Here is a 16416-nt window from a genome sequence, read left to right on the forward strand (position 1 = left end):
TTTTTTTGTTTTTTTTAAGAAAATAGAAAAAAATCCATTCAAAAATGTAAATAATGTCACGCGCTTGAGAAGACACGGGGGTATATGGGACAAAATATTTCTCGAAAAGAATACAATCGTATCGAATCTCAACTATATATCCAGTGATGCAAAACCTTATGCGTCTTTGTACTTATGAGCGACGCATAAAGGAGAAACAATATAAGGTAATACGCACATCAGCGACAGCAGTGAAGCATGATAATCGCTGGTATACGTATACGGAGCCTTTTGCTTTTATGTATATAATACGTGTGCACACAACATACATACGTATGAGGACGCATAGCATTAGAGAAGCATCGTTCAATTAGCGCGATTGAAAATATAGTGTGCGCCTGCATGTGTTTGTGCAGTGTATATGGGCAACGAGCTAAATCGGTCCTGCCCCGCTCATTCAACATCGTGCGCACGCACGCACTCGCTCACTCGCGCGCGCCCATATCTTTAAACCTATACACGGTCTGCGTCTAGGATCTTCTTTGAACACGTGTGTGTGTGTGTGTGTGTGTGGGTAATGTAACGCTGTGCATCGCACTAATATAAACGTGTTTCCTTTTCAAAACGAGTGAAAATTGAAGAAAGAGATAAAAATTATTGATCGATAAAAAAAAAAGAAAAATCAGAAAATGTATGAATTACGGTTCGATCAGAATTGTTTTTTCCTGTGAAATACAATAATTGTGTACCGATGACGAATCCAACCCGGCGAATGTTTTGGTCGACTTTGTCAATAAAACGCCGATAAGAAACTTAATACCAGGAAGAAGGAGAATTAATCTTTTATCTATTCATCATCGAGTTTCTTACGCTTAATTAATACTAATACTCGGAGCTATTACGTTCGATTGGTTAAAAGCTTTCGTGTTATTTTGTTTTGCTTGCACAATATGCGCAACGTCAAGTATCTTCATAGAAAAATAAATATTCGAGACGATATTAAATGAGTAATTTTGACTTTTAAGAGTCCTGAGATTTTTCTCCGGAACGAGTGAGCCTCGTTATATCCTATATGGAGTAGCATACACGAAGTGCCAAAGGGCGAACGTTTCTTTCGACCATATTATTTGACGTAATTGCTGTTACGAATCTCAGTCGAGTTTCGAGCAATTTTATCGTTGTCTTTTTGTTTTCGAAATCATAAAGTAGCCCCGAAGTTTTTAAGATTGAAACAAAAGAAACGAGAGCGTCTCCGCTACAACTCGCACGCACACACATGCGTGCACAGTCTGGAAATTATTATTTTACGGACTCGTAGATAGTGTAACATAGTTATACGAGTGTTGAAGCGATCCCATTATATATGGATCGCGCGCGAAGCAACGAACGGCCTTTCCACGCACCAGCGCATTTTTCGCATCCAACTCTCCTCTCTCGCTGCCTATAGTTGTCTGTGGGTTTTTGTTACGCGCGCCGCCCGCGCGCGCTCTATACTCTCCGGATATCCGTAACGATCTTGTCACTGGCTTGCAGTGATTGTAATGATGGTAACGGGCCGATTGTCGCGGCGCTGATGCATGTAAACGCGTCGACGATCGAACGGATCTCGATATACGTAAAAGAGGATAAAAAGCTCGTCGGCGCGGTAGGTAGTATAGTATAACTCTCGAGGCTGCACGATGCGAAAATGCGCGCGCGAGGAACCGCATGCTCATGCTGCACGCGTTTTGTGCCGCGCGACGCGACGCAACGTCCCTGAGCTTGATATACAAACGCACACATATGCTCGATTCTCGCTCTCCCCCTCGCGCGAGCCCATGTGTGCAGTGTGAATGTATGCGTGTGTTTGCGAGCCTCACATTTTTATTGCCGAATGAGTAATCTTGCGTATACTCCACTATATGGAGTTTCGTTAACGGACTGAAACGAGCAAGGATTTTTATACGCGTATTCCGCTGCGGTACAAACCGCGCGCGGCATTGACTCGACGATCGAGCAATAATTTCCATCTTACTTTTATAACTACGATGATGAAAAAGCGAAGAGCTTTTTCATTGGGATGAGCGCTCGATCGAAGCTCGTACATAACACAACCGAACAGATGTAACGATTGTTGTCGACTTTGACAGAAGTCAAAACTTCTTTTGCTATTTCGCTCGATTGGCTTTGTTGCATAAATTTAGATTCATAGCGGCCTTTTTCTTGCTATTGAAGTTGGATTTGTGTCTGTGCTAGTAGCATCGTGGAAATGTGTAATAACCACACATACACATACACACCCACACGACGTGCTAATAATGTGTCAGACACGTTTACTTCGATTAGGGACAATCGCGTCATGCAGAGCACTAGTCAGCTTATAGGTCTACACAACGTAAAGAGACTCTTCTCGTTACCTTGGCAGGTATACGCCTTTTATTATTAAATACTTGTGTGATGCACGAGTGAGTTTTTTTTCTGTCGTTACATCTTCATAATATCAGGTGTGTATGACGCACGAGCATAGTTTCGATTTAGAAAGCAAATGTGTATATTGGTCAATCTCTTTCGTAAAACAGAAGAGAGAAAAAATGACGTACGTAAAAAACATGTGGCTGAATACTCTCGTACAGCTGAATATGAATAATGCGCGAATGTGAAACTTGGATTTATTTTACGAAATGCTTCGTCATCACGGACCCACTTGACGCCAGAACAAGCAGCAGAGTTCATAAAAGCGCAAACCAGTCCAGGACTATATAGCTTCCGCGAAATGCATTAGCGGTCAAAGCTCTCTCTCTCTCCTAAAAACTGTATATACGCGAGTACATATAAACACTTGGTTATAATCAGTCATTTTATGTGTATCTGCTTTTGTTTGGGCCGCGCAGAAACAACCCCGTGAAGCGGCAGGTCGAAACGTATCATTTCATGCGTGTATAGAAGATTTTATACAATTCCGAGAAGTAGATACAACCATCGAGGAAAATTAAAATTTATTCCTCGCCCGATATTTTAAATGGCGTATCGTCCTAGACACGAGAGAGAGCGAGAAGTAGAACCTTGAAGCGACTTTACGAGCGGATGTGCCTTTTAAAAAGAGGAGAGCTTTGAAAACTGAGAATACAGAGTTTATAACAAGCTCGTACTTCCATCGAGTGAAAACATCGAGCGAGAACACGCGAGCGATGATTAATTTTTTTTCGAAAACAAAAGTAAAATATAATATATGAGAAAGCATCCGCGCGCGACGTTCGTGCCAAAAGTCACAACATTACGTATGCGCCATATACCCATGTACGCGGTGTTATTGTATTCCGTAAAATAACACACAAGTCATACCCACACTCGACGGCGCTTTTTTCCAAAGCTGAATAAGCCTCTTCTTCTCCTCCCCCTCCTCGATGGAGAGTTTCATAATATTTACACGTAAATTGCGCCTCCTCCGTTCGCCGTTCATTGATCAATCTAGATTATTTCTTTTTAAATTGTAACAACGCCAAAAAATGACGTAAGCTCCGGAGCGCCGAAGCGCTGATACACTCGAAAGAGAAAGAGAGGACGGTTGTATAGGCGCACTTGCGATGGCAATTCGCATCTCTCGTTGCTCGAGACTACTAAGCACACACACCACTGTCTATTCCGGGGCACGGAGTATAGCTGCTGAATTTCGAAAGTTATTACGTATAGGAATGCAAAAAAGCGCACACTTAGCGCGCTGTAGTAGCTGCAGCATCAGCAGTCGTGCACGATGAAATTCATGTTTTCATTTACAAAAGTACCTGTGCTCTCCTGTACGGCCGGATGGGACGTGCGACATCGATCGCTCCAGTTGTATTTTATATACGTTATACAATCGAAAGAGGACGGGCTCCGGTGCTCTCTCAAAATTTGCAAGAGGAAAAAAAAAGATAGCTCGAGAGACGGACCGATATAAGCTCCCGACCTCTCATCGATTCTTTCGCATACAACCCAATAATAATAACAAGCTCTAACGGTATTATTAAGAGGTGCGAGGCCCGTTTTTGAATGTTGGCAAATGCGTGTGATACAGAGGTCTCATTCATGCCGCGCGTTCTGTCCATGCCTTCGCAGAAGAACATAAATCAAGCCGGACTTTCAGCCTTACGCGCTAAACAAGTCGTGTTTGCCGCGCTAATTAGTATTTAATCGCGATCGAGCAGCAGCAGCAGCTCCTCTTCTCTCGTGCTGCAGCACGTATAGAAAGCGAATACATTACTCGCAGTTGGCGCGCATAGAAAAAAGTGGATCGAGCGTAATAATTTATACGCAAAAAATCGCTATCGCGCTGCGTGCCGATTCGTAATGTAGGTATATATGGAAGTCTTCTTGGACGCTCGCTTTAAAGGAAAAAAACATTATAACAGTACGATAGTCGCTTCGATGAAATTTAATAAAAACCGGATCGTACGTTTGGAGTATGAATCAACGGCGCACGAGTTTTTTTTTATAATACGTGCGTTCCAAATTTCAGTCCGAATCCGTACATTTATCGAGATCGATCGTTAATCTTATCGAAAAAAAAAGAAAGAAATTGCCAATTCTTCGAGGTGTCGCACGATTTTATATCTAAACGAACCGCATCTATACGGAACAAGAATCGCAAAATTTCACGCCAAACGCGCCTCTCCTTCGGTTTCTTTATTTTGCAAACTTCTGACTGCGCCTTATCGCTTGCTGCCTAATATCGCCGTGTTCGTCGTCGTTGTGCAAGCCAAAAAGCATTTCAACGTTGTGCACGCAAAACACGCGGAGCCGTGTGTATTTTATAAACGCCGCGCGCGCATCGATCGAGTAGGTACGCGCGACGAAAGGCGTCGTCGTCGTCGTAGTCGTCGTCGTCGTCAGGCAAACTCTTCGTGTAACAAATGTGTGCAAAGAACGAAAGCCTTACGCACATTTCCCCACTCGCTTCTCTTAAACTCTTGGTTCGTTTTTTTTTGCGCGCGCGCGAGTAGGTACGCTCGACGCTCTGTACGTCTTCAGGTATATAAAACGGCTATGCGTATGTGTGAGTGTAACAAGTATAGAGTGTGTACATCGGAGCCCGAGATATAGGCATGAGGAGAGACGATGCTGTACAGTATGTGCGCGAGCCGGCCGGTATGTGTCTGTATGTATGTACGTAAAGAATGTCGTCGATATGTACACCGCTAGCCGTATTCACGAAGATTGACTTCCCGCGAATTACTTTAATTTTTCAATGATTTGTAAACGTCTCAATCGATTGGCTTGTGCTGTAAGTTTGCGGAAGAAAAAAAAATGTTCCGTGCTTGAAATTTCACTCGAATACAAACGAGCCCGGCCACGAGTTAAATGGCCATCGCGACGGAGCGTTTAAAAAACAGCCTTACGCTAGATTATTTTTGACTGCCGTACGTTATCAAGTGGTTAATGGCGACTAGTTGACGAAATTTACCGATGATAATTTACTCGCTAATTTTTCGTTAAAAAAAAGTACAACGATAATCGCGCAATCCGTATAGACGGGGCCCCGATCATTTTCTCATCATTATTATTCTTTTTTTTTTTTTTTTAGGTCAACGCGTACGTGAATGCGTACATGTAAGTTAGTTAGATAATACCACGGCGTAAATATGGCAAATATGCTCATGAGTCAGCTGCGATGATCCAAGACGTTCTTGCTCCGCGACTGTACGGACTCCACAGCACACATACACAAATAATATTTATGCTATTGTCGAAGCAGCGACTGCCGGAGTAAGAGAGGGACAAGCTGTATCTGCGAAAGATTGGAGGCTTATCGCTTCTATCTCCCTCTCGTCTAACGATTGCGCGCGTGCAAGAAGTTGAATTCACGATTGGAAAATAACGAGCAACAGCGTGCACGAATTCATCTTGGGTTTATTTTATTTAGATATATCGGCACGGTTCCCCCAAGGATAATCTTATAAAAGGACACGCGTTTTCGTGCGTCGCTTTTTCTCGTAACCTATTCGATCACCCTATATATAGCATAGCGAACCCACGCAGATCGATCTCTCGATGCGGGAGGTGCGGACAGTCCACGCGCGTGCACATATATACAAGCCGGTGTCAGTTTTCGCATTTGTGCAAGGCGCAGCGACTCCTTTCTTTCCCCCAAAATGAGGATAGAAACGTGTATATCTGACCGTCACTACATTGTGTTTTTGCACCTAGAATAAAATATAATGACTCGTACTCTACGATACATAGAGCCACACGACATCACATCGATTTCTCGTTTGCGGATGATGATTCATGCATCGTCGTCGTCGTCGCTGTGTCGCACGTGAGAGAGGAAGAAAAAGAGAGAGAGAGAAGCTTTGCAAATTGTAATAGAAATGGAGAGAGGAAATGTCATACGACACCCGCGTGCAGTTTTCGTGGGGTATAATGCAGAAAAGCACAATGCCATAATAGTAGTAGCAATGAGAGTTCTGCACTGCAGATGTGTGTATTATAGGCGCGCGAACGTGCCTATTTCTCGTGCGACTCTACTCACTCTCTCTCTATATGCACACACATACACGCTGTATAAGGCTCAATTAGCACGGAGCAGTGAAGTCACGCTGCAAAAATAGAGCTCGCCGCCAGCTCTGCCAGCCCGCCACCCGGCGGCGGCATGCGTTGTACATAGATGTGTATGTGTGCTTAGCTGGCAAAAAGGATCGAAGGCGAGTCTATTGATACCACGCGCGTATCAGCGGCACAGATATATGGAATATAGACTGCGTAGGGAGATTTATTGCAAATTTGTTTTTTACCAAGACAAACGAATAAATAAATAAATAAATAAATAAAATAGGAGCAACTGGCGAAGACGATACTGGCTGCAAAAAATTGATGCGAAAAGGAGCAGCAGCAGCAGCTTTATACCACGCCGATCTTCTGCGGTTGCCTCGAGAAGTGAGCCACGCAGAGACAGTATATATAGTGGCAGCCATCCTACGTTGTAAATATACATGTAGTGTATGTGTGTGTATACGTATATATACTGGTCGAGCAACGCTATAATATACCGTGCGTGCGCGAATATGTGTGCGTGTTTATACGTGGGAGAAAGAGAGAGAGAGAGAGAGAGAGAGAGAGAGAGAGAGAGAGCTGTATACATATACACGCATACACGAACGTGGGGCAATATAAAAGTTGTGTATGTGTGCGTAGATAGATATATATGCTCATGTCGCGGGCGAAGGATCGAAAAAGAGAGAGTTAGCCTCTCTCACCGAGGTCCGAGGAGATTTGGGCCCCATGTCTGTCTGTGTGTGTATGCTTGTGCACGGGTAAATGCCGTTTGGTATATGTTTGTATGTATGTATGTAACAGGCAGCAGCAGCACTATAAGTGTGCACACTCACTTCCTCGCGTCTGAGAACTTCGACCTGGAGCCGCTTGTGATAGTCCTCGCACTCGTCCTTGTACTTTTCCATCTCCTCCTTGGTCTGCCTCATCTTTTTCTTCAGCACGTCGAGCAGCGTACCCTGCACTTGTGTCGACATCTTTCTCGGTCTTCTTTTTTTTTCCTTATCCTTGACTTAACGCACAGAGAGCTTATCTCTCGACGTCGAACGTCGAACGAGTATTGAAAAAAAAAAAAATAAAAAACGGAGCGCAAAATGCTCTTTTTTTTACACCACCACACAATTATAGAACAACAGCTCTCGGGAGTAGAATAGCACACACCAGTTGTTGTTCACTCACTGAATTCTTCTGTGTGCATAAAAACTAATGTGACACGAGCAGCATATATAACTAAACGTCGTCGTCGTTGTCGGCACACTTGCGAATATGTAAGAGAGATAGAGAGCGAGGCACGCACACACCCGGTGTTTTATGTGGAGAAACTCGAAAACGCGTCGAAGAACGTGAGATTACGAACCGACTTTTGTGTGTTGACGCAAAATCTAACGCGTTTTATTATAATATATATTTTGCGGTAGGTCTGCACTACACGGCGGCACTAGCACGAGAGAGCGATACAATGTGTGCGGGGACAGCAGCGATGCTTATGACTGACTGCGGGTGGGTCCGGCTCGGCGCGCTGCTGACCGTTGCTGGATTCGCTCGCGGCAGTATATGTGCGAGTAGCTTCGAGCAGGCTGGCAGGCAGGCAGTGGTAGGTACTATCCGTGTATTATGCGTGCTTGTGTGTACATACAACGATGTGTATGTATGTATGTAAGAGAGGCGAGACACCGGGCACAGTACAGAGAGCAGCAGCAGCAGCAGTAGCGGCGGCGGCGGCGGTGGCGGTGGCAAATCGCAAGGTGGCAGTAAAGAGTGCGTCTACATGTGTGTGTGTATGTGTGCTTTAATGTATGTGTAACAGCGCGCAATTCGCGTTCCAAATGCGCGAATTAAAAAAAATAAAGGAGGAAAAGATGTAACGACACGCACGCACGGAGGTTATTAACGGAGAGGAAGGGAGCACGATTTAAAGTGCGATACGTTGGTGCAAATGCAGCAGCCACCGACCACCGAATTCATAATATATATTTTCCATTTCATATACGAACGGTCTGCTCTCTCTCTCTTTCTATATCTGGTGCAGTTTTGCGCTGACTCGCCCCTTTCGCGTATATACTTGGTAATATACAGTGTGCGGCGGTGGCGGCGTCGTCATCGTCAGGACTCTCCAAAAGTCGCTTTCCTCTCTTTCTCTCGCTTGCACTTTCATCGTGCGCTGCTGCCACTGCTGTGCATTGTATATATAGATATGTATACGCCACTGCGCCACATCATTGCCCCGCGCGCATGAGGCGATCTCGCGAATTTCAAAATGGCCGTACGTGTGTGTGCGCACCGGAGTCAGGGACGTATCGTTTACCTTTGATACCATACTCTCGAGCGCGCCGCACGCCTGTACAAAATGTGCAAAAGCTCAGAGCAGCGCTCCGAAATAAATACGCATGCGTCGGCTTTTGCAGCAGTAGCAGCAGCTGTGAGCTGAGCTCTGAAATTGTCGTGTACTTGTACCGCGTATGTATGCGTAATGTGCGTGAAACTTGGCAAAATTCTCGCGCAGGGGCCAATGGCTGCGCGCCGCTGCGCCGCCGGCCGTTTTCGACGTGTGCAGCACCACAAGGACGAACTGCTGCTGCTGACGAATATACGTGTAAACGGGTTTGGCCGTTTCGTCGTGTAACGCACTTTTATGGTTGTTTTACCGTGTTATATTATACCACAGTAAATAGTTGAGGTGCGTGCAAGCGCACATCGTACGACTTACGATTGCAGGGATGAGTTAATTTTTGACGTTGCGGTGTCGTTCGACTGCAAGTTCTTAATTTAAATTATTTCCTTTGGAAAAAAATTTTATAAATTGTTCGCTCGTAGATAATTTTTTATAACGGTCTTCGAAAATTGTTCCTAAATTCAAATTATGATTTTAGTTCAAAAAGCGATTTGATCAAAGTATAATTCACATACTTAAGTATATCAATATTTTAGTGTTTATTATTTTTCGAATTGAAAATAATAAACATAATAAAAATAAAGTAATCTTATCAATTAATAAAGTTTGTAAATTCGAGTGTTCAAGTGGCTGATTAACAGACCAATTTATCCATCGTTTTCATTTTTTTCAACGATCTCTCTTCAATTAAAATTCTTATAAATTACAACGATAGCATCTCTAATTGAGAAGTGTAAAAGCAGCTTTAATCGCTTCTGAGCGAAGGTGCAGACACATATAGATATGAGGAAGCGAGCACACCACGAAAGTGAGATTCGTCCGTGAGAAAAGCACAACTGAAAACGCAACGCTTTTCGTTTCTATTATAAAACGTCAAAACGTAGAAAACCGAGGAGATAGATAAAATCAGTCGAGTAAACAAACAAGAGCTTGTAAGTACAACGCCCTCGTGGACCAAAGTTTTAATCCTCGATTTAACTCTGTGCTTTTTTCGTAGGTTAGCGCAGAGCAGAAGGATTCGTGTGTGCAGCAGCTTTACCGCCGAGAGCTGCTGCTGCTGCTGCAGAGAGCTCGACTTTTCGCAAGTCACTCGCACAAGTGGGTGGGGAATGTGTGTATACGCTGCAGCGGAAAGCATTGTGCGTGCGTGTCGTCGTCTATAATACTGCCTTCTCTTATGCTCTATGAAAACCCCGGAAATACCGCACCCACGAGCAGCAGCAGCAGCCAGCCCGACGTTGTTTAAAGAGAGAAATTCTCTTTTGCCATGGCTGTGAACGTTGTTCCGCTCGTTGAATCTCCTCGTCGCGAATAAGCGCGGCGCGTGTGATTGTTTGCTGCGCGAGGATCTTCGGCTGTTGCTGTTGTTGTTGCCGTCAAATGAAATACATTGCAAATGTCGTGCCGAGCTTTAACAGAACCGGATACGTTTGCGATATGTACGAGTAAATTGACAAGAATTCAATTCATATGTGCTTGATGCAGTATCAGCATGAGAGCAGCAAACGTTGATGCAGAGGGGTCAAGCTTTTGTTGTGCTTTTTTCATTGACTTGTATTATGCACTCTATTATTGACTGATTGGGAATAATTTTCAATATCATGCTTGATCAATAACTTGTTAAACAAGCATTGACTTTGAAAACCTTGCACTGAAAAGTTTGGAGCTTCCAATTCAGGTAGAGGCAAAATATTTTTAAATTCACATGGTCTTACAATTATTACAAGATAAACTTTTCAATTACAGTGATACAAAATGGTAGAGGAAATACACTTGAAGATTCAAAATGAATTTGAAAAAATCAGACAACTACAGAAAGAATGTCAGGAAGCTGAATTAAAAAGACAGCAGCTAGAAGGGCAAAGGCATGAAAATAATATAGTCAAAGAAGAACTAGATAGAATGAAGCCTGGCTGTGATGTCTTCAAGTTAATTGGACCTTTAATGATCAAACAGGATCTGACTGAAGCTAAAGAGAATATCAACAAGCGCTTACAATTAATATCACAAGAAATCAAACGAGCAGAAGATCTAATCAAATATATTGATGAAAACATAGAAATCCATAAAACTCAGTTAGAGAGATTGGAACAAAGAGTACAAATGAAACTAGCGACCAAATCTTAATTGTCTATCCTCATAGTATTATTAACCATACGAATTCATTGTACTAAAGTTAAATAGACTTTGCAATGGTACTTAATTATGTTTAAGTAAATTATAAGTTATCAGAATTCAATATATAATTATATTATCAAAACTCAAGCATAAAAATATCAAAAGAACATTTGAAAAAGTAACTGATCAATAATTAAAGTAAGCATGACAATGAAATTGTAGAATAATTTAAAAGCATCTAACTGTTTACTTCTAAATTATTTAAACTTCATCAATTGAATATAACTTGCTTTTATTCACATTTTCAATTCATTTAAGTCATATGGTACGCTTCGAGCAATCTTGAGTTCCTTTATGTTTGAAGTAAAATTTTATTTTCTTTTGTATCATTCATGATTTCAGATAACTTGCTTGATTTAAAAAAAAACAATCCTAACAATAACTAAGATTATTCTTAAGATATAAATTCAAATTTCTTACCCTCTTCATTTGACTGTTTTTAATGTTCTGTAGTTCATTTTTAATGAGACTGAATTTCATCATCGTATCGCTGGCAAACATCGAGATGCCAAAAGCGAAGCCAGGATAATCGGCGCATCGTTTGCTTCGCCTGGCTTCCTTGGCCGCCACCACCTCGGTGCATACGCTCGAGCACCTGAGTTTGGACAACTCCGAGAACTCGGGGTCCTCCTCGACGTAGGGGCTAGTTTCCTCGTCAGAATTACCATCGCCCCGATCTCTCGCGTCCGCGTGCTCGAGAACGGGACTGCTCACGCCGGATTTATCGTTATCCGAGGAGCTGCTCTTCGTCGACGAACGACTGATCGTGCTTGACTTGGTCAAGTCGCCGTAGTCGTTGTCGTTGTCGTCCTTATCTTCGGGACTCGACAAGACATTGCTCGGGACCTGCCCGAGCGAGTCCGGTCGCTGTTGTCGCGGCTGCTGCTGTGCTTTTCTGTCTGCAAGCATAGCAGCAGCAGCAGCCGATCGAGTCGTGCAACGAGACGACTCGATTGTGATGGTGTCATTCTTTTCAGTCTCGAGGGGGCCACACTGCGCGGGTCCACCGACAAAACCCGAGGAAACGACGTTCGAGGAGGTGGTGGTGGCGTTCAAAAGAAACTGCTGCCTCGTGTCAACTGGCAGGGGGCCACACTGCGCGGGTCCACCGCTGCCAGTATTCGAAGCAGCAGTCGTCGACGATAACGACGTCGTCGTCGTGGCGTTCGCTCCGCTGCCAAGGATAATCGGCGGACGACGTCGACCGACATTTCTGGGATGATGCTGGTGTCCACGGCGAGCGCTATTGGGCGGCAGCTGACGCTGCTCCATAATAATCGCTGCTACTGCTGCTGCTGCTGCTGCTGCGGGCCTTTTGTTTACCTCGACAGCTGATCGGCGGCTGAGGTGTCAAACGAGTCTCGACTGCGACTCTTATCGCACTCATGTAGTACAACGATGTATATAATTTTATTCGATGAATGAAATATCTATATAATGATATAGGATATGCGTGTCAGCTCGACGAGGTTATGGCTCGTTGGCAGTAGTCGTGCTTCAGCGAGATCAGCTATCACGTGTTTGCAGAGCGACAGGCGAAAAAATTGACTAACGTCGCGGCGCTTCCGGGCCCGAGTATAAGTCGTCGTGGCTGGTGTCGCGTAAGCGATCTACGCCGCTGCTGCGTCGTTATTATCGTGCATAACAATGATCTACTACTGCTTTCCATTCGGGCCGGCGGCTCCTCCTGTATTATTCTTCTTGTCGAACGGCAGCAGACGTAGCAGCGAGCATGATCAGCAGTAAGAGACATTCCTTCTCGGCTCTATGTATTGGGCAAATATTGTAATAACTGCGGCTGGTGCGTAGGAGAGGCGCGCGCGATTCGGCCTCCGTTGTACCGTGCATGTACTGCGCGTCGCGTATCCGTTAACTGCTGCTATATCAACTGTATATCTATCTATCTGCACGATATTCACCGTCGTGCGATGACCGGTGCTCGCCACTACTGGCTGCCTCTTTTTATAAGAAACTAAGAAGCAGCAGCAGTGCGCGCAGCGCCCAAGAACGTGCAAGTATGTACAACGTCGTTGTGTACTGCTGCACACAAAAGGCGAGCACAGCTATAGCTCCGTTTCTCTCTCTCTCTCTCTCTCTTGGTGCAGTCGCGAACTTGCGCCTCACATGTATATATCTATAGATATAATCTTGAAAAGCTGCAGCACGCGAACTGCGAGCGAGCAGACGTAGTAAGAGCGTTTGTAAAAAGACCAACAGCAGCGCGCACCATGGATCGGTAAAGTCGTGCTTGCAGCAGCGGCCTCGGCCCGTGGCGCTCGACGGCCGGGCGCTAGATGGCAGAGGCGCGCGGCGCGTCTAGCCGATTACGAATTTTCAAGAATATATATACATGTGCGTGTGTATTGCGAATCGTGTGTGCCCATGCCCCCAGTGGCAGAGCTTAGCGAGCAACACTATATACGCGGCGGCGGGAAATATTTGAAAAAGTAGAACGTTATGGACGAATTTAGATGCGCGCGGCACGAAAGCCCGCGAGCGACTACTGTAGTATAAATGGAGGCGTGATGTAAGTGCAAGAGAGCAAAGAAAGAGGCGAGAGTGTGTGTGTGTATAGGCACACACACACACACACACATACGCTAGCAAAAGCCCGGTTAGCTAGCGTTGCTACAACTCAGCGACGACTAACGACGACGATGACGAAGGTCGTTTATGCTGAATTTGGGCGGAGGCGAAATCTCGCACATACGCGAAGTTGCGTATGCGTACAGGCGGAAGTTGTACCAACATCTGAATTTATTGCTCCATATAAAGACGGGAGAAGATCTAGTTAGAGCGCGGAAAGAAAAATAATCTATTTCGTATCGAAAGCTTTCGATGGCGCCACTCGCTCGCTCGCTCGCTCGTGGATATCTCGCGCGTTTTTAAATACCTCAGGAAAACCTGTGCTTGTGTGTATTATTATATTTTTAATTCTTTCGGCTCGAAGCTATTTTTGCGCACGAAGCCGCAAAAGAACGGAGAGGAGGCCCGCGTGGCGGCGCGTGTACATGTCGAGCGACGCGGCGAATCGGAAAGATGGACACGACAAAAATTCTTCTTTCCATCGTAACGCTATTATAATAAGATCGGTATTGTAGAATGACTGATTGACTGGAGTCCTTGAAGTGGCATTGATATCGAGCAGCGCGCACACCGTCGATAATAGAACTTGACCAAAATTATCCGCGCGCGCGCGTTAATCGTTCGAGTTATGGAGCTGTTTACGCGGTTTAGAGCATGCAGATCGTCGCTCGATTAAAAGTGAGCTTTGAAATCTCAATGATCTCGCCGCGGTGCATAAGTATATTATTCATGTCTCATTGTTTTTGCGGCAGGTAGGCGACTTATTTGGGAAATGCCCGGGGTGAACACGTCCGTACGTGCAAGTCGATCTCCATTCAAGGAGGAACGCGTAAACAATTTTTCGGTAAACAAACAAATATTTATTCATTTTTTTCGTTCCTGTTGACCGATGAGAGATTAGATAAGAGCAATTTGACACTTTGAGCTTCTATTGCTCAATAATTGAATTAGGCCCGCGCGCGACTCGAGCATGCCAATGAATCGTCATTGGCTCGAATTAATTTATCTAGATATAAATTCGAACAGCTATGTTTGCACAACGGCTTAAAAGGATAAAACTCGTCGGGTAAGGTGTTAGGCCGTTCGTTCAAAGAGTCAAGCAAAAAAAAAACTATCCAAAAATTTCCGATACACAATTCTCGAGCTAGACCAACTCTCGGTGTAAATCAGCGAATCTGTGCAGCTCCCGACTAAAAACCGGGACCACAGGCCGTCCAAGTTTCCGTTTATACATTTTATTACAACGAATATTCAGCATATTACACAAACATATATGTTTCGCGAGCATCTGTAAATCTCATCCCTCCACGCGCTACTACTGCTGCTGCATCAACGTCTTCTTCGTTGGCATTCCTTTGGAATTACGAATCCCACGCACACGCACGAGTATATACGCTCTCTCTCTCTCTCACTCGCTCTCGATCGCGAGAGCTGCTGCTGCCGCCGCGAATGTATTATCATCGTCACACATATTGTATAAAAGTCGAAACGCAGTTATATTTTATGCTACGATATGCTATATTTCGCGCGCGCGGGGGAATTGTTTTCGTTCATTTTTCGCCGATGAATCACGATTCAATTCACGAAGACTCCGTCTTTTTCTTTCCTTTTTTCTTATTTTTTTTTAGTAGGTCACCTGTTTACCAAATCGTCGAGGCGCTTGTTTATTTGATGAAAAAAAAAACCAACGATCTTCGCTTTCTCAACGAGCTTTTTTCATCGGGCGTTTTAAAGCGCGTTCGTATATCGGATTGATAAATATACCACGTTGAGACGTGATTTTTCTTCTTCTTTTTTTTCGAGCGAATTAATAATCATCGCCATGCGCCCAGGAAATGTATGGCGCTATTTTGAATTCGTGTGCAAACACACACGATTGCCTCGCGAGTTGCTCAACGTCTTCGCGGGTTCTTAATAAACTAACGAGCCAATAACGTGATCGACGCGCGTCAGCGAAATCATAATAAATAGAATGTTTATCGTATAAATTTCGCTTCCATTGCTTTAAATGATATAAATACCTATTATAATGTACCATGGCATAATGGCACGTATCGTCGTCATTGTGACACAAAATAAAAAAAAAAAAATATTGGTGTTCTTTGTATCGATAAATGTTTATCATAATACATATTCATTGTTTTGCTCGTATGTATGTACTCACGTTTTGGAGGGCCTTGTCTTTCTCTTCCAATTTGGCGTTGACCTGCATGAGAGCTTCCTGAGTCTGATCGAGGTCATTTTCGATGGTCTGGATCTTTTTCTGGAGAGCACGAGCCTCTTCCTCGGCCTACGTGTGTGCGACGAGAGCGAAAAAAGAAAGAAAAAACGAATTACAGTTAAGGATCGTCTCTTCTTCTCCTTCATTTCTTTTCTTTTTGTGTGTAACACACATTATACGTTCGCGACGCAATTATATTTGCATTCTCATTTCGCATCGTCGAGCATACATTAAAACGAGCGATTAATCTCGCAGTCTCTTTTGATCTTAACACGTTACGGTAATCCGTATGATAATGTGGATATTATATGTTATGTATATTTTAAAGAGGCGAGGCATGTGTGTAATGTATGTACCTTTTCGGCACGTGCGTTGGCATCACGGGCCTGCTGCTCGCAGAGCAATGCGCGATCCATCGCATTGTCCTTCTCGAGCTTCATTCCCTGCATCTTCTTCTTGATGGCGTCCATGGCGAATTTTGTTTTGTTTTTTCTACGGGGCTACCTGCAAGAGAAAATGTTTTTCGTTTTCATTTTTTTTTTTTTTTTTTTTT

At 44.0% G+C, this 16416-nt stretch overlaps 1 protein-coding gene and 1 pseudogene across 22 annotated transcripts in view; one reads left to right on the forward strand and one right to left on the reverse strand.

Annotated features, from left to right (window-relative positions):
• LOC106654442 (tropomyosin) overlaps positions 1-16416 on the reverse strand; it is a 30720-nt gene that overhangs the window by 11506 nt on the left and 2798 nt on the right. For 6 of the 22 annotated variants that reach the window (XM_014374319.1, XM_014374322.1, XM_014374318.1 and 3 more), the window contains exons 2-3: positions 16220-16367; positions 15807-15932 (exon numbers count right to left, since the gene is read on the reverse strand). In XM_014374319.1, the coding sequence (XP_014229805.1) occupies positions 15807-15932; positions 16220-16333 (240 nt within the window). In that variant the 5' untranslated portion in view covers positions 16334-16367. Of the gene's footprint in view, positions 1-7322; positions 8096-11476; positions 13101-15806; positions 15933-16219; positions 16368-16416 lie in introns of those variants that run through there. The other 16 variants (XM_014374325.1, XM_014374324.1, XM_014374326.1 and 13 more) reach the window with 11 other exon arrangements.
• On the forward strand, positions 9267-11136 carry LOC111694683 (annotated as a pseudogene).

Source organism: Trichogramma pretiosum, unplaced genomic scaffold, assembly GCF_000599845.2.
Source record: "Trichogramma pretiosum strain Unisexual culture from Peru unplaced genomic scaffold, Tpre_2.0 scaffold47, whole genome shotgun sequence".
In the NCBI taxonomy this organism is placed as follows: Eukaryota; Metazoa; Arthropoda; class Insecta; order Hymenoptera; family Trichogrammatidae; genus Trichogramma; species Trichogramma pretiosum.